Source organism: Microtus pennsylvanicus, chromosome 16 (genome assembly GCF_037038515.1).
Source record: "Microtus pennsylvanicus isolate mMicPen1 chromosome 16, mMicPen1.hap1, whole genome shotgun sequence".
NCBI lineage: Eukaryota > Metazoa > Chordata > Mammalia > Rodentia > Cricetidae > Microtus > Microtus pennsylvanicus.
Genome location: NC_134594.1, coordinates 2,218,214 through 2,237,708, shown reverse-complemented (window position 1 = coordinate 2,237,708; position 19,495 = coordinate 2,218,214). Strand labels below are relative to the sequence as shown.

At 35.1% G+C, this 19,495-nt stretch overlaps 1 protein-coding gene across 2 annotated transcripts in view; it reads left to right on the top strand.

The window, feature by feature from the left end:
* Positions 1-19,495, top strand: part of Naaladl2 (N-acetylated alpha-linked acidic dipeptidase like 2) — a 1,054,557-nt gene that overhangs the window by 1,010,400 nt on the left and 24,662 nt on the right. For both annotated transcript variants that reach the window (XM_075950779.1, XM_075950778.1), the window contains one exon: positions 8,450-8,648. In XM_075950779.1, the coding sequence (XP_075806894.1) occupies positions 8,450-8,648 (199 nt within the window). The remainder of the gene's footprint in view (positions 1-8,449; positions 8,649-19,495) is intronic.

Genomic DNA, 19,495 nt, shown 5'->3' with positions numbered 1-19,495 from the left:
CTCAATAGTGTTAAGAAAATTCAAGATCAATAAATCATTATATAATCTTTTATGGGGGATATTTTCCATACCTTTCTGTTTATTTAACATATCCTTTATAGTTCAATTTGATCTTTCTATAACTACCTGACCTGTAGGATTTGGGGTATACCTACAATATGTTTTTTTTTTATTATAATAAGCAAAAAACCATTTAATTTTCTTAGAGACATATGCTGGAGCATTATCTGATTTTTTTTTGTGCAGTTATACTCATGATGGCCATAAATTCTAATAAATGTGTGATTACTGAATCAGCTTTTTCTAAGCTCAAAGCAGTTGCCCATTGAAAGCCTGAATAAATATCAAGGCTGTGATGTACATATTTTAATTTCTGTAAAGTGGAACACATCTATCTGCCAGATTTTATTCCTTTGAGTACTTTTTCGGTTATTCTCTGAAGGTAGTGGTGTTTGGTTATAGAAAGAGCAAGTAGGACATTTTTCTTACAGTCTCCTTAGCTTGTTGTCATGTAATGAAAACTCTTTCTTTAAACATTTGCTAATAACATGATGTTTATTATGAAATTCAGAGGCCTTCAACACATTTTCAATCAGTAATTGATAAATTTCTGCATTACCTTGTGCTAGAGGACTTAGCAGACTCATATAGGATCGGATGTGTGATATGTATAAGGGACTGAGCTGATTCCTGATTATATATTAAACCTGATTAATTCCATTGGCAGAGAAAATTTCTAAACAACTTTGTATTTATTCTGGATTATCTGTTATAAATTCAGTGGTTTCAATATGCAAGACAACTCTTTCGGCATATTATGAATCAGTAACTTTTTAAAGAGCTTCTTCAAAATTCCTTAGTACCATGAGAATAATATATAATTCTGCCTTTTGGACATAATTATAAGGGCTTTGTTCCACCTCACTTAAATCTTCTGATTTGTATCCTGCCTTTCCTGGTTTATTTGCATCAGAAAACAATAAACAGGCTCCAATTATTGGTGTGTCTCATACAATGCAGGTAAGGATCCAAGTAGTTCTCTTTATAAGGTTAATTCTTTCACTTTTGGGATAATTGCTATTAATCTCTCTTTGCTAAAGTCCATTTTCTTCGCATGATTTTTTAATTTTATCAGAAGTAAAGGGCATTATAAACTCTGCTGGGTTTATGCCTACTATTTGAGAAAGTCTCAATTTTTCTTTTATAATTAATTCAGAGACTTTTTCCATATAAGTTTTAAATATTTTACTTTGTTAATTTTGCAAAAATATCCGTTCTAAGATAATATCTTCCCTTTGCATTAAAATTTCTATAGGTGAAATTTTAAAAGTCAATATGAATAAATACAATTAAGATTTGGATTCACCCTATCCACATGTGCCTCCTGCAATTTCTCTTCAACAACATTCAATTCCTTTTCTGCTTCAGCTGTTAATTCTCTGGGACTATTTAAATCTTTGTCATCATCTTAGGTTTTGTTTAAATGAACTGTTAGATCAGATGTTATCCCAAGAGCAGGTTGTAGACTGTCTCCTAAAAAACTCTGAAAGTCATTAAGAGTCTACAATCAATCTCTCCTAATTCATGCTTTTTGTGTTCTAATTTTCTGTAAATTTATTTTATAACTTATGCAATTGACAGACTCTTCTCTTTGTATTTTTTCAGAAGCAATATTTAATCCCCATTTTGGCAAAACTTTCTTTACTTCTTCAAACATTCTTTCCAAAGTATCTGCATTTGGATCATATATCAAAATGTCATTCATTTAAAGGTAAATTACAGATTTAGGAAATTTTTTTACACATTATTTTTAATGACTGACTTACAAAGTATTGGCATAGGGTGGGCTATTGGGCATTTCCTGTGAAAGGATAGTCAGTTGGTATCTCCTAGTAAGTTGAGAATTATTCTAAGTAGACACTATGAAGGCAATTTTTTCTCTGTCCTTTTCTTGTACAGGTATGATGAATAAACAATCCTTTAAATGAATAACTATACGAGGCCATCTTTTCAGTAGTCAAAAAGGCAGAGGAATTCCAGATTGTAGAGGGCCCATAGATTGAATTACCTTGTTGACAGCTCTTAGATCTGTCACCATTCTTCATTTCCCACATTTGTTTTTAAAAACAAATACAGGAGAATTCCAAGGGCTTGTTGATTCTTCAATACGGTGAGCATCTAGTTACTCCTGTACCATTTGCTCTAAAGCCTGAAGTTTATCTTCTGTCAACTGCCACTGTTTAACCTATATTGGTTTCTCAGTTAACCATTTTAAAGATAGGCCCATTGGTACCTCTAAAGGTTTGCTAGTTGCATTGTGTTCTTGTACAGTCTGAATGGCTAGTGACATTCATGTATAGTACCTTATAATATCCTTCCCAGAATTATGAGTTTCTGGGACTGCAGGAATGTTAATCTGGGTATTCCATTGCTGCAGCAGGTTACAACCCCATAAATTCATTCACTGTAATATTAGCCACCTACAGCCGTGGGATTCCTTTCTGTGCTTCTGGCCCTATGCTTTCAACCAATCTCTTGCATTATGTTACTTGAGATTGGGTTCCAAGTTTTAGTAACTGAGCAGCTGTCTCATGAAGAGGCCGATTTCAGTGCCAAGATTCTGGAGTAATGATACTTACATCCACATCTGTGTCTATCAGACCCACAATTACAATGCCAGTTATATGCACTCTTAGCTTTGGTCTTTGACCATTTGTAGAAGTCAACCAAAATATCTGTTTCCTATTTCCTATTGGAATATTTGATTAATCCTCCATGTTTATTCCATCATCCAGAATAGTATGGTCTTTTACAGAAGGCTCTGGATTTTTAAATTCTCCTGGTGAGACATATCCTCCACAGTGACTGGGAATGACTGGACCACTTTTTGCTTGGGGTGCTGAGAGAGGCCCTCCAAGAAATTTCCTGATGGTAACTGGTTGCCTTGTCTGTCTTTTATTGATCTGCATTCATTGGTCCAATGTTGGCCTTTGCCACACCTTCTACATATACCTGAAGGGTGAGAGGTCCTCCTGTTCCTGCCATTCCCAGAGGAAACATTACTCCTAGGAATTCCTTGTGTACAATCCATTCTCATATGTCCTATTTTACCACAGTTAAACTTTTGGCATTTTGATGTCTTCTCAACCTTTTGGAAATTGCTTCTCCTACCCAAGATTTAGTATTATAGTCAAATACCTCAATGTTCATTGTATGCAGGATCCATTCATCTATAGGTGTTTATCTAACCTTTAAAGGCCCAAGTTATCTTTTGACATTCTACATTGGCATTTTCAAAAGTGAGAGATTCAATAAATACTCATCTAGTATCTGGATCTGTTACTCCTATTTGCCAAAGTAAATTACAGGGTAGGAAGCTAAATCCCGGGGTAAGTCATCTTTGACAGCTATTATTGATGTTAAGTCCTGTGCTTGTACCTTCCTTTTTTGCTCATCTGCTCAAATATTTTCCTCAATTGTTCCAAATCTTTTTACTATTGTCTTTGTAAAGCCTGTATATATTTCTAGTGATTTCATTGAGTTACCTAGTTCTCATTCTGCACATGTGATTCCTAGATCTGAAGTTTTTCTTTTAAAGATAACACCTCATTTTTTGGACATTATTTGGCCAGTGTGCAGATTGCCTTCCTGGAGAGATACTCTATCTGCTAACCTATCATAACTTTTTAACAATTTTGATTCTCAAATTAAACAGTATGAATTCTTTCAGATAATTTCTCAGTATCCTTAGATGTGGATTCAATTTTGTGTGACAAATTAATGTTACCATTTTCAATAGTATTAATTTTTTCAGGTAACTCTTGATTTTCAATGGTATTAATCCTGTCAGCTACCTGTACATTATTAGTCTGTAAAGACTGCATCATTTCTAAAAGTGTTTCATTTTTGGCTCTGTTATCAAACATTTTTCTTAAGAATATACTATGAAGAAAAAAACCTGAGTTCCAATATCTAATAAATAGGTGTATCACAATAACCATATAAGCCTGGCAGAATAGAATCCATAGTATTAGCAAAAAGCTATTAAAATTTCAATGGTAATGTTGTCTACAAATATATAATTTTCAAGTTTATTGATTTATTTATTAATTACCTGTTATGAAGTCTGGTAAATTGTTTTAGGTATAATAATCTTTATTGTCCAGCAGTTGTCATGGCTGTGGGGTTGCAACTAGCATCAATGCAACAGGTGGAGCTTTAGCTTCCCACTTTGGTACTGGTTAAATACTGAAAAATATCAGAATGGACTGTTTTCTCAAACTGTGACACTGGGAAACATAGACCTAAAAAGTATTTGGAGGAAAAACTTTCATATTGAATTTAGAGAACTGATATTTTTTTCTCTCTCCCACTCAAAAATAAGTTTGTAGATAGTATATTTAGTTTGCATACTCTAATAAAAGTAGTTCATTTATAGTGGTCTATACATTTAGAAAGGTAAATGATTGCTATCCTTAAGGGTGGTGAAGGATAAACATTAAGTAATTTACTCCAGACTATTTTGGTAGCAATTATGACAAAACAAATGTTATTTTTATTGATATCAAATTATTGGCTTGTAGACATCATGTAAATATCTTTAAGATGATCTTTACCACCATTCTGAGAAGTCTCTTGCTCCCAGTTCATAGTTTTTCACCAAATAGAGGTAGCATCCTTTAAATGTGAGCTGATAACAGCCTCCATCAGTCTTGCATTCCAGGCCTGAGTGGAATCTGAAGTGTTTATAGATCTGTAGGAATTATTTTGATTTAACTTTATATAACTTATCTTATTACTACTTTAAAATAATTTCTTCTATTTTTTATCTATAATTCTTTTAAATCTAGAGGGTAGAGGAAATAGTATTGCCGGTGACTCTTTTACCCTAAGCATATACCTAAAATGATTTTATAAATAGTGTAAGAAATTATCTTAACCTAACCTTCAATCTTTTTTTTTTAACTAAATGGTTATGGTGGAATAGCTATTACCACAGTATCCAAATATATGGAAACAAATAAATTGTCTACTCCTTTATGAGTTTCTTTTCAATTGAGAAACAGAGACACAAGGCGCAGAAAACTGTTATTTGTGTTTGCATACTATGATGACCGTAGGTAATATGGTGGTTCGTTCATTAGTTGACACATCTGGTGAATTTTAGGTCCAAGGAAAATGACTGTAACTAAGTAGAAAAAAAAATGTCTTTCTGTGATACAGCTAACATTCTACTTCAAATTCAAAAGCCATGAAGGATTACTTCACCTGGGATCAACAAAATTCCAAGGATAGATAGGGGCATTTCTTTTTGGGACTGATTTAAAGGTAATGACAAGCTCTAATTGATTGACAGGGAGGCGACTGCTAAAGTTCCTTGAAGCATACCTTATACCCTGAAAAGATTGGGTGAGCCTTCCGTGGAGAGCCGCTTCTCATTCCCTGAACTCTGGAAGTAATGCCTGCTGTGTGTCAGGCAGATTACCACTCTCTTTTTCTGGAACTAAGCAGTTCAGAAAGCTGTCAGTACTCTGCAGGACCATAAAAGATAAATTCATTTAAAGTTAAATAAGAGAGAATGGTACAGTTTGTCTCACTTGATTTTGTAGTAATGCCTTCAATTCTGCAATGGATGGTAGATCAGAAGAGATTTTTTTCTTTCTTAAGTGGAAGAATCTCAAAGATGTCGGACTTGTTATTTTCTTTGCTCACTCTTTCAATTTCAGTGAATTCTAATGTGCTTATCCATCTCCTTTTTTCTTTGTGCAAAGATAGTCTGAGTTTTTATGCACTAGCTTTGGCGAATCATCACAATTTAAGAAGAGACTTGCTATCCTAAATTTCCACTAAGTTATTTGGTACTTGATTTTCAAAATGAACAAAACTCTATCCTCATGAAATTCTGTGAAAGCAAATACAAAAATTAATCATTATGGAATGCACAGTAAAACAGAATATGTTCAAACACAGTGACTTCTGCAGTTGAATGAACCATATCATTATTTGTGAGCAATGATTTAAAATTTATCTTCAACTCTCATATATTTTCTATAAAAGCTTAACATATGTAAATATATGATACTTCAGAGATTTTATACTTTGTGAAGGTACTTCTTTTAAACCAATTTGTAAAAGCTTTTGTACATTGTATACAATTAATTATTGTTGTTTTATATTTTTTTAATTTAGGCCAATGTGATGGCTCAGCAAGTTAGGGCACTTGTTGCTAAGCCTGATGAATTGAGTTGTTGCATCCCCAAGGTGTACAAGAAAAAGGAGAGAATTGTTTTCTAGAATTTGTTCTCTGGCCTCCTCACTCATCCCTAAACATCAAGTGGAACACAAATATATCATTTGACCATTCTATACATGCTTATAATTTGGTTCTCTTCATTCCCATTCCCTTTCTTACTCTCTCTCCTCTCTGAGGTAAAAAGACATGAAAATGGGAGAATTTGCTGAATTTTCTTTCACATGATTCTAGTTTGTTTTGAACTTTTTATAACCCCCCTAATTGAATCTACTTTGTTCATTTAACAATTATGTAGTTTGTTTCTTCAACTAGACTCTAAAAGTTATGATAGTAGTAGATAATTTTGTGAAGAGCTATTTAATGAATTATCTCTGTCACTAACATAGATGTTCATCTTACCACATTATCTTTATAGTATTTCTTAAATTTTCAAGGGGCAGAATGAGTGCAGTAGCATATGAAGGAGATGTCTGAATTCCACAATGAGATAAAATATACAGAGCAAAAAGGCTGAGGTTATACAAATACCAGCTGTTTAAGGATCTTGTCCAAGCTGAAGATCTTGGACTTCCTCCACAGTAGAATGTCCTTTTGTGATCATGATCATTCTGTGCTAACCCAAACCTCTCCACAATGAAAACCTTAAAAGGATGCCCACATCTTCCTGCTTCCTTGCCATACTACTAATACAGCAACTTAGACTCTATATATCTATACTTCTGGATCAATTTGACTTGAAGTAACTGCACTGATGTGTTGATTTTGTTGTATTGATTTGTCTTAAATTGCCTAAGAATGACAGTATCTATTGCCCTACAGAAAGATGATCATAGACACTTCTATCATAAAAGTCTAACAGACATGTTTTCAAATAACATTTGCTTAACTGGAGGGAAGTGCTTGGCATGTATTATTCACTTGATCATCATAAAAAAGCTATGCAGTAATAATGTTAATATATTTATTTGACAGTTAAAGTTTCAAAGAGTCAACAGTGCTACAAATATTACTTAGATACGAGGGGGTAAGAACATGGCACCAGACTCAGCTAGGCTTGGCCAAAGGTACAAGTCTACTGACACATTATGGCTTTTCGCTTGTACAAAAGACCTGGGACTGCTTTGCTACCACCATTAATAAGCTGCCCAACAAGTGGAAAGTAAACAAAGAATGCTTTCTGAGAAACAAATGAAACAAACATAGCAGTACATATGATGATTTCTGGGATATTTTGAAAGTCAAAAATATATTTCAAATATGCATTATCAAAAACTATTACTGAAGAAATTAAAGCCCAAAGTTATATCTTATATCACATTATAAGAATAGACAGTCTTTTCTTTTTTTAATTATTTATTTATTAAAGATTTCTGCCTCCTCCCCTCCACTGCCTCCCATATCCCTCCCCCTCCCCTAATCAAGTCTCCCTCCCTCATCAGTCCAAAGAACAGTCTGGGTTCCCTGCCTTGTGGGAGGTCCAAGGAACACTCACCTCCTTCCAGGTCTAGTAAAGTGAGCATCCAAACTGCCTAGGCTCCTACAAAGCCAGTACGTGCAGTAGGATCAAAACCCAGTGCCATTGTTCTTGACTTCTCAGCAGTCCTCATTGTCCGCTATGTTCAGCGAGTCCGGTTTTATCCCATGCTTTTTCAGACCCAGTCCAGCTGGCCTTGGTGAGTTCCCAATAGAACATCCCCACTGTCTCAGTGTGTGGGTGCAGCCTTCACAGTCCTGAGTTCCTTGCTCATGCTCTCTCTCCTTCTGCTCCTGATTTGGACCTTGGGGCTTCAGTCTGGTGCTCCAATGTGGGTCTCTGTCTCTGTCTCCTTTCATCACCTGATGAAGCTTAATATTCAGAAGGATGTGTATATGTTTGTCTTTGGGTTCACCTTCTTATTTAGCTTCTTTAGGATCGGGAATTATAGGCTCAATGTCCTTTGTTTATGGCTAGAAACCAAATATGAGTGAGTACATCCCATGTTCCTTTTTTGGGTCTGCCTTACCTCACTCAGGATAGTGTTTTCTATTTCCATCCATTTGCATGCAAAATTCAAGAAGTCATTGTTTTTTACTGCTGAGTAGTACTCTAATATGTTTATATTCCATATCTGATTTATAAAGGAGAGACACGATAGTATGTTTGCTTGGCTCCTTTGGTAAAATGACTCATAACATGGGCTCATTTATCTTCACCAGGTGATAAGCCCAGTGTCCCTCACCTACTTGCCATGGCATCACACCTGAGGGAGAGTGCTGAAATCTTCCAGTCAGATGAGATGCGGCCTGCTAATGACCCAAAGGAAAGAGCTCCCAGCCGTGTCCGAATGCTCAATGACATCCTTCAAGACCTGGAGAAGAATTTTCTGATAACGCAGGTGCCACCAGGTTTTTATAGGTAGGAAATAAACTTCTATGTGTCTGTCTTTCCCTCAAAACCATAACTTCACTTCCTGAATGTGTTAAGGATTATAATACTATTTCAAAGAGATTCCACTCTAAGATATTTAAGAAAAGCACACTGACGTGAGAACAAAAGTGACATGTGACATGAATGGAAAAGTGGGGAGAAGATAAGAGTGGCCTGAGAGAGAATAGGGGATAGATTTGATTCAAATATTATAAGCCTGTATACGTAATCCACTTTAAAAACAAAACAATAAAATAGTTATGGGTAGAATAGGAAAATAAAGTAAAATTCACCATTCAAAGAAAAGTTCAAATTAATAAATATGGAATGATGGACACATGAAAAAAATATCTTTTATTGATATCAGTATGATATCATAATTGGAAAATAAAGTATAGTCTAAACTTCCATGGGGGTGAAATATGCTTTTTTGAGTACCAAGAGATAGGCCAAGCAGCTGTTTTACTAATAAGAACATGTCTAGAATGTCGAGCTTAATATTTCTTGCTATAATTTATGAAAATATTAAATACATTTAATATTCTGGTGCCATGGATCTTGAAACCACCAAGAGAGCAGGGGCAATTTAATTGGAGGGTAACAGGAATGCTGCTGAGATTATGTAGACAATGGTTTTTTAGAGACAGTAGTATGGCCCAGGCACAGCGCCTAAACCCAGTGGAATATCTTTGCTTAGGATGTAAACAAAGTAGAAAGTAAACAAAGGGAAGATAAATGTTAAACAATTTTGAATATTTTAAATATTTTGTATAATTGATTCATTCTTCTATTGAGAATAAAATATGTACTTTCTGTAAGTTAGGCAATAAACACTATATAAAACAGGGTAAGTATTGGTGTAAGAATGTAAAAGAAAATTCAACGTTACTGGATTGTTTAGATAAAAATATACTCCAACCCAGTTTTTTTTTGTCAGTATCTTTCATCATAAAAATCTTCTATGCCCCTTCCCCAAAGGAAAACCAGAAGGCAACAGTCTGTGCTTATATAATGTATATGGGCATGATAATTTAATATGTGCATTCATATGTATGTGTATCGTACATATGCATGTTATATATTTTTGCATTTATAAATGATACTTATTAAGTGTTAAATTTATGACCCTTTATGAAAAGTTCAGTGCTGATTAACCTATTGCCTCACTTCCTCATGGCTTTCACTTGTCTACCATCTTGTTCATAATTAGAATTGCTAAATATGGCACGTACAGACATACGCTAAAGGAAAGAATCAATAATTGATGCAAAGGTATAGCTATCTTACTTACATATGAGAGTTTCTAAAATTGCTCTTCCCCAAAAACTATGACAGTCTTTATAACAGTAGACGTTTATCTCTGTACATGTTTAAATATGGTTATGAGTGTCGATCCTGTAAATGTTAAGTGAACATGAAATTTGAGTTACCACTCAAATTTGGTAGCAAACTTAGTAACATGGAAAGAACCTTATTGATCCACATCTTAATTTCTGCATCTATTAAATGAGATAGCACATGGGAATCTCTTATAATAAAAGCATTATCATGAAATATTGGAAAAAGCTGTAGAATACTTATATTTTTTTCATAATACATGAAGGCATTATGTATGCGCCCTGAAACTTTTTCTCAGCCCCTGAAACTTAGCAGGCACTTCAAGTAAACATCGTTTCCCCTGATAGCATTCTAGCGCAGGGTTAGAAAGAAGACAGAAGGTGATTTGGCAAAATATAATGATAGTACATGTAAATATATGATTAAAAATCCAACCACATTATTTACAGAATTATTTAAAATGTCTTTTTGAGAGTAGGTAAATCATGCTGGCGACCCATTTAATAAGGCCTATTTCTATATGAAGAATACATTCCCTTCTTAACATTTTTGCAATGTGTATATGGCTTACCTACATGGCACGCTTTTTCTTACCCTTTCAGTAGTATTTATTGACTCAACTTACTTCATCCTGTATTTTGAGAAGAAAAGCAAGCATTTGTCTGTTATTGACTAATACCAATATAAGTGACTTTATAGTCTTAATTATTATCACAACAAACCTTATCTAAGTAATGTAACTCTAAACATTATCACATATTCTAGTTCACATAATAGAATTTAGAAATGAACAGCTAAGATTCAATATTTTAGCAGTTACCAAAGGTTGACTATAGTTGTTAATGAAATTCATGTGTAACATGCCTTTCCTTGTGATAAATGCTGGGCACATGGCAAAGTCTATTTATAGCTTTGTAAGGAACTGTGTTCCAAAGTAGGTGTATAATCTTGCATTTACAACAGTGAGTAGCAGGGCACTTCTGTCATCCCTCACCTTACCTACATTTGCTCTTGGTGGCCTGGGAATAAACTCTACTGAAAGGTGCACATTGATGTTTAGTTTTTAAATTTGCAATTCAGTGATGCCATTTATTGCTCACTGTCCTTTGCTATGATGAATTCTCACCTGTGTTTTCTAAAGTGAGATTTTGGTTCAGCTCTTTTGCTCAATTTCAAAACTGAGTTAGAGAAAAATTTAGAGCTCAATAAAAATCAATTTATAAAAAAAAACAACGAAAAAAACTGAGTTATTTTACTTCTGGTTAGAGATTGCATGAGTCTCAGAAGAGACTTTGAACGTTATATTTTAAAACATTGTTGAGACTGTGATAGGCAATGGGACTTTTGAAAATGGACTAAATGCACTCTACAGTATGGTATTGATACAAGCTTAGGGGCAAGGGAGTAGAATGTGGTAGTTGGAAGTGTGGCTTTGTTATAGCGTGTATGGCCTCATTGGACAAAGTGTGGCACTGTATAGGTGGGCTTTGAGGATTCATATATGCTGAAGCTATGCCCAGTACCTCAAACCATTTCCTGTTGCCTGCAAGATCAGGATGTAGTGCCTTCTCCAATCTCAGCTCCTTCTCCAGCACCATGTCTGCCTGCTTGCTGCCATGTCCACAATAATGAAAATGACTAAACCCCTGAACTGGAAATCATCCAATTAAATGTTTTTCCTTTATAAGGGTTGCTATGATCAATCTTTACAGCAAAGAAACCATAACTTTAGACAACTGGTATGCAAAATATAAAAGAATTTATAAAATTGAGCAGTGTTAAATCAAAATCAAAAAGGTCACATACTCCCACCATGTAATGTCACATGATACCTTTTTAAAACATAGGTGAGAGAGAATAGTGAGGAAATACTGGACAGAAACAAGACTGAAAACCAGCTGGGCAAATTACAAATTCTGCATCTCCATGTCTGATATCAAACACTCCAGATCTCCATCTCCTTTCAGCTTTGTTGGCTGTGAAACATTTCTTTTTTCTTGGGCTGGTTCTACTCAAGGTTAGCAGCTCTCCTTGGCAGGTATCTCATGGCTCTGACATTTCCAACACCTTGGGATTTCCAAGGCTATCCAGGCTTCCCTTTCACAGCTTCACACAATGGCTGCTCTAGGCCTCCATTCAGGGACACCCCTGACATATGGCAAGTCACAGTGGCTTTTCTTAGTCACTCCTTGACTTTAAAGCCAGAAATATTTGCCCAAAGCTACCAAGTTCTGCTGCTTGCAGGGGCCAGAACATGTCCACCTTAATTACAGTTTTATCAAATTTCTACTTTCCATGGTTTTCTTCACTTGCCTAAGCTTGGCTGTCCTGGCATTTCTTCTATAGAAACAGACTAACGTCAAATTCAGAAATCTTCCTGCCTCTGTCTTCTCAGTGCTGGACTTAAAGACATGTACCATGAATCCCAGTTTCAATCTGTTCTCTTATTGCTTTTCACATGTTATAAACTTAGCTGGATGGGATCTTGCTCTGAGTCCCTATTCCCTTTGTTTCATCTCTTAATCTGTTTATCTCCTTGGACATAGGATTTAGCTACATTCCACTTCTCCATCCTCCTTTTCTCTTTAAACTGTACATTGTGTATTTTTTCCTTTCTCACCTTGCTCCTTTTCATTATAAATCTTCATTAGAGTTAATACTAACAACCACACAACAGAATAAGTACAAAGTTGTTTTGAAATTTCCTCTGCCCATGAAATTAATCCAAAAACTCTTCACTTAACTTCAAGCAGACTTTTAGGATAAAGGCAAAAAAGCAGTCACATTCTTCACCAAAATATCACAAGACTAGTCTCTAGGACAGATACTAACATTCTTCTCTTCTGAATTCTTTTGATGGAGGATCCCACAATTCAGTTCACACAAAATACCATTGTCATTCACGTTCCTAGTAGAATAGCCTATTAAGCAGCACTTAAAGTGTCAAAATGCTTTTCCTTATAATCCACAGGCCCAAGGATAATATTCCTTCAAACAAAAGCATGGTCAGATCACAGCAATATCTCAGGTCCTGGTACCTTTATCTGCCTTAGTTAGGGTTTCTATTGCCTTAGTTAGAGACAACAGGACTAAGGCAGCACTTGTTAGGAACGCATTTAATTGAAGTGGCTTGCAGTTCCAGGGGTTTAGTCTATTATCACCATGGTATTGTGGTATGCAAGCAGACATGGTAATGGAGAAGGAGCAGAGAACAGAAAGGGGCTACATCCCGCTGGTAACAGGAGTGACCTGAGATAATGAGTGTGACTTGAACAGACATGAGACCTCAAAGACAACCTCAAAGTAACACACTTCCTCCAACAATGCCATGCCTACACTAACAAAGCTGTACCTCCCAATGGTGTTATTCCTGCTGAGTTTATGGGGGCCATTTACATTTAAACTACTACACCAGTCTTCTGTCAGTTAATTCTTTGGGAAATATTTTCTCCTAGTGTGTTTTATCTTCTTTTCATAACAATATCTTTTGGTGAGCATAAGTTTTAATAGTAATAAAATGAGGCTAACAAATTTATCCACACAGTAGCACTCTGTGGTTTCCAAAATCTGGTTATAAAAACCACTGTTATATAGATTTCTTGATCTCCTTGCATGAAGCATTCTCAGAATTTTACAGTTTTATTTTAAGCTTAGGTATGCTAGCTACTTTAAGTTCATCTCTGTGAAATGTAAAATGTTTGGCATAATAGTTTTAATTCCTTTATATTTGCATGAAATACCATTTCTAACCCTGTTTGCCTGAAGTCTATATTTCCTCTGTTCAATTGCCTTGGCTACTTTGCTATACAATAAACATTTAATATAGTATTGTGCTGGTAGAGTCTAACTTGTTCAGATAGGATGGCTTTCACAATGTGTTAAGAACATTAATGTAGGAGGGACTGAGCTAGGATTGTCAGAAGCAGGAAGGGGTTTGTATAGGGAGGTTTTCTGTTCTCAGCTTGAATGTACTGCAGGAAGCTAAACAGTATTTCTGAGTATTAGTTTAGCATCCATAACTAGAAACTCTTCAAGAGATGTTAAAAATAGAAAGAAGTTCTCAGAAATGAGGTCATAGTATGATAAATATATGAACTTTATACTTCTATATAATTTTAAAATGAAAGTAATATTATACCATTACTCTGTGTCTATTTGTCACTTGAATAGTATTTGCATCTCCACAGCTTTTTTTTCCCCTATCAACCTAGGAAGAATTATATTTTTATTAAGTGACACAAAAAAAATTATTCCCCCTGCTCCAGGATCACTGCATTGATATCTATCTTTAAATTGTAGTTTAAGTAGTTTTTTCTCTTAACAAATATTTAATTTCTTGTCATATAGCTAAAAAAATTATCAATCAATTGTCTGAATAGTACCGCCTTCCAAGTATCTACCAGTCACTGCAGTGACAAAAATGCCCAATACCCACAAGTCACTGCATTGATAATGATGCCAGATACACTCTAGTCAATACAGTGACAAAGATGCCCAATACCCACAATTCAATGCAGTGATGAAGATACCCAATGAGAATGCTGCTAGCAATTTTTTTTGTGATTGAAATTTACTATCTTGTGAATTTATACTTTCTATATTAGTTTTAGCAGACATCAGAAGATTCCCTCCTTGTCCCTAGTTACTGTGTTTGTGTTATTAGGGGTATGTTTTTGCTGCTATGGTGTCTCTATTATTTCTCTTTTTTTCTCAACCAACTCCAGCCTACATAACCTTAAGAATGGAAGACTACTAAGCCTTGCCTTCATTGAATATTAAATGAATGAACTGCACTTCATAGACACAGAAATATCTTCAACCTACAAATTTCACATGTTAAAAACCTGGAGTTTTAAAATGTTCTCCATCAATGCCAATAGCAAAGGCTTTCTGTCAAAGAACAACCCATGGCATTAGAATGAGTTACAGCAACATGTTCTCAGTTGTACATTTAGACAGAATATCAGCATAAAGACTGATTAAAGCTTCTCTAAACTTTTAAAGGAATGATAAACTGAAAAATCTCAGAAAAGTTGCATTTAATTTCAACTAGACACAGCCTAGACTTATCTGAGAGGAAAGCCTAGATTGAAGAATGCCTACATAAGATTGGTGTTTGGGCATGTCTCTCATTTTTGATCACTAATTGATGTAGAATGGTCCATTCTACAATGGATGGTACCTAGTCTAGTGTTCTGGGACTATATAAGAAAGATAGCCAAGCATGAGCCACAGCAGGCCAGCCGATAAATAGCATCCTCCAGTTTCTGCTGTGCTTCTTTGCTATGAGTTCCCTGGTCAAGGGTAGTGCTTCATGGAATAGCAAGCAGTCTTCCCTTAAGGTTCCGGTTCTGATTTCACCTAGGTATAGTAGATTGTACCCTGGTTGTTTTACTCAGAGTACCACTGTAACATAAAGAAATCTGGAGCAAGGTGTTCCTGTTATGCTATGATAACATGCAAACAGACACACACACACACACACACACACACACACACACACACACACACACAGAGAGAGAGAGAGAGAGAGAGAGAGAGAGAGAGAGAGAGAGAGAGAGAGAGAGACTGTTCTTCCAAGTGTGTTTAAATGAAATTTCATCAAAGGATAGTAGACTTACTATGACTTTGTGAAAGAAAGCTAGAGGGTCAACAACTGTAATTGCATTACTCTTATTTAATATCAAGAGTATGGATAATTGAGAAGAACACAAGTATGAGCTGGTATTTAATGTTACCTTCTAGGTAAAAATTCTCAAGGAAAATAAACATCTTCTAACTGTACTAGAGGTAATAAATTATTAGATAACCATCAGATTTCTCTAAAAGAAATCTAGGTTTGATGAGGTAGTTAAATGTACTAACAGCCAAGTCTAATGATCTGAGTCCAATCTGTGGGACCCATGTATTGAAAAAAAGAGCTGATTTCTGCAAAATATTGCCTGATCTCCACACATATACTGTGTGGTACATGGGCACCCACATAACATACATGAACATAAACACACATAAATATAACTTAAAATTTTAAAATAAATCTCATTTTTATATTATCCTATTATTTTTACAAAATATATGGTATATTCAACTGCATTTGCTTATATAAACTGAAGGGCTATATAGGAAACTATTATAACACACACTAGAAAGATAAAATTGAGTATCAAATAATGGCCATAGTCAATAGTTTAAAGAATGCCATCCATTTGTAGATTAAGGGACAGTATATGTTTGTGCATGTGTATATTATGAGCTTTATGCTCACTTGAAAAATGTTGTCAGAACTTCTTTTGGAGATAGCCAGAATGGATTTGTGCAAATTCAGAAAACCATTTCAAGCTAAGCGAAGGAAAGACAATTTTCATGTGCATCCTTGAAAGCAGGAAAATAGCAGTGTAAATGTCAAGATGCTTCTGCCTTGAACCAAAGTAAACAGAGCAAGCAATCCGTTAAAAGTGCTTTTCAAACACAAAGTTCCCAACTTTTCTGTGGAAAATGTTAGCTCTCATTTCTATCTAGGCAAGGACGGAAGGGTATTATCCAGAATGATGTAAAAGCTAATTCCCAGACACCCACACTCATGCCAGTGCTGCACACTCATGGCAAATACTTGATTTTGAAAATTTCAAGAACTTTATAGCTTTATAGTGTATAGAATACAACTTCCCCCCAACATTTATGAATTGCCACAAACTCAAGGCATGGTGTTTTAATTAGAGTCAGTATTGTAAGTAATAATAGAACCTATTGTTTGCTGTTTGATTAGGGTAATGACTACTTTGATTTATACTTTTCTTCTAGTGAGGTGTGCGTGGTCTGAATGGGAATAAAATCCCATCATTGTTTCCTGGTCATTAATTCTATCTACCCCTGGTTTCTTTAGATTATGAAAAATAACTGTGTATTAAGGATTACAATAATTCTTTTAAAGTATTTTGAATAGTGGCTGCTAGAACTAAAAGATTAATGCATGAATAGAGAGTAAAACAATAGGCCCAATGTAAAATTTCCAAAAGTTGGTGAGCTGACTCATGTACAAAAACTTTTGCATTGTGTATCATTGTGTATATTCTTTTTTTATTTTGAATATACATATTTATATGCTTTATGATGATGTATCTTTTGCATATTTTTATTTTATCTAAGATAAAAAATCTCTTGTATTTTAGGAGAAACAAAATTAATATACCAAATTCCAAGCTCATTTTTAATTGTTCTTTTTTGTTTCTACTAAAACAATGTATCACAATGGGATACAAAACATTCACATGCATTAGACAAACTTTGTAGTCTTTTAAAAAATTCATTTTTCAGTGATTACTTTCTACAGGCTTATTTCAGTCTGGTTTCTCTTTTTTTGCTGCAGTTCTCAGTATATTTTAATTCCATTCCTACTACAATTACTCCCCTGTGCTACTTACTGAAATACAGCTGTATAAAGGAAACCGAGGCAGAAATTGATAGATGTCATGAGAAAATCAGTTTTATTCCCACCTCAAAACAGTCTTTCATAATACTTTATCTAAAATTTGAAAACATCTCAACTAACAAATGAAATGCTATGTTTTATTCTAGACCAGAACCTATTGTAAACCTATCAAAAATATTTCCCTTATACCATCATCTATGCTGGCTTATTATTATTATTGTGTGACACTCAGGTCTTCAGCCCCATTTCCTAAGTCTAACTCATTTATTGTCTATATGTTCAAGTCACCTGGGTTAGGGTCTGTTGAGATGCTATAAGACAAAAATAGGGGGATTGTCATAAAAGACACCGTCAATGTGATTCTATGATGAATGAAAATTCTTTCATGTGTACATTATGATTTCTTTAAATTTTAATCATAAGTTCAGACACTATTGATGCATTGACTTGTCACATGAACATGTTCTCAGTGACTGGTATTAAACAGTTTATAGGTTCACTGATGCAGAAAGTTGCTAGACAGAACAATGCAAACCCTCATGTCTTTGGTTTCATAGTGTACAAAGCCACCTTGCACTTGGCACCACCCCTCTCAACACACTTTGATATTTTTCACATGAGGTTCTATCTAATCTCACTCACCTTTGGAAGTAGAATAAATTAGTGGTTAATACGATGGATTCTGGGATTGGAATATCTAGGTAAAATTTTGTTTCTTTTATCAGCTCAAGTTTAGCAAAGATAGTTTATTTCCATATATTTTTAAAAGATTCTAAATTTAATTAATCAATTTATTTTACATCTTGACTGAAGCCTCCACACCCTCCTCTCTACACATACCTCCCTTTCTTGTGCACCCCAGCTCAATGTACTCCTCCTCTGTTTCTGTTCAGAGAGGGGCAGGCCTCTCATGGTTATCACCAGAACATTTCAAGTTGTAGCAACAATAAACACCTCCCCCTGTATTAAGAATGGGCAATGGCAATTGAATATGAGGAATAGGTTCCCAAGAGTCAGCCATGACATTAATAATAAACCTTGTCTCTATTGTTAGGAGCCCCACAAATACACTAAGGTCATCAGATCTCACAGAATCTGAACCAACAACAATGCACTGGGACTGCATGGGACTAACCTAGGCTCTCTCTATATATGTGACAGCTGTCTTGTTAGGAAAGAGTTTTAACCTCTCTGAGGAACAATTTTATAAGCTAGCAATTTGTTATCTCTGAGAAATTGTTTTGAGACTTAAAAACAAAATTTATGAGAACAATTTGTGCTTTGGAGTCATCACTATCACATTGTTTTGTACATTCTATGCACATCTACTAACTGGAGTGCAGCGGGACTCAGAACCAGTTTTGTCTAAACCTTTTTGTGCTACTTTTAAATTACACAGCAAAAACACTATATAGAAATAATTTATAGCCAGGTGGTTGGAGATCAGCGCTATATGTATGAAGTCTTGGAATGGATGGTTTCCCAGTGCTTAAAAATAAAGTGCGTGTGTGTGGTTGCACACTCATGTGTGTGTGTGACACAGAGAGATCACACACATAGATGCAATTACGCATTCCTTCTTCTGTATGTTGGAAGAAATAAGCACAGTGCTGTTCTGTGAAAGGCCTTTGAGGGGAGACAAGATTAGAAGTAGTACAAACGAATCCATGTCTATCATTGCCAGGAGCTTAATGAGTTAAGAGACTAAATATTTATATATACTCAGTTCCAGCTTTGGGATGAATATTCATTCTCTATCTGAACCCAGATACATTGTGTGCCCTGCTATCTCAGTCTCTATATCTATAAAACATGCCCAATGTCTTCTCTAAATGAAGAACAAGAAGGACAACCCTCACTCACTTTTATAATAGGAACTCTTCTGTTTCAGTGGCAGGAAAACTGAAGTACAGATATGGGGATGATGTGGGACTCCCCTCTTTATGTTGTGAATACCATTAGTTAATAAAGAAACTGTCTTAGGCCCGTGCTATAGTGATTGCCCAAGCAGTGATTTAATTAAAAAGTAATTGTACTTACTTTGGAAGTCTGGGTGGCAGGGAAATGA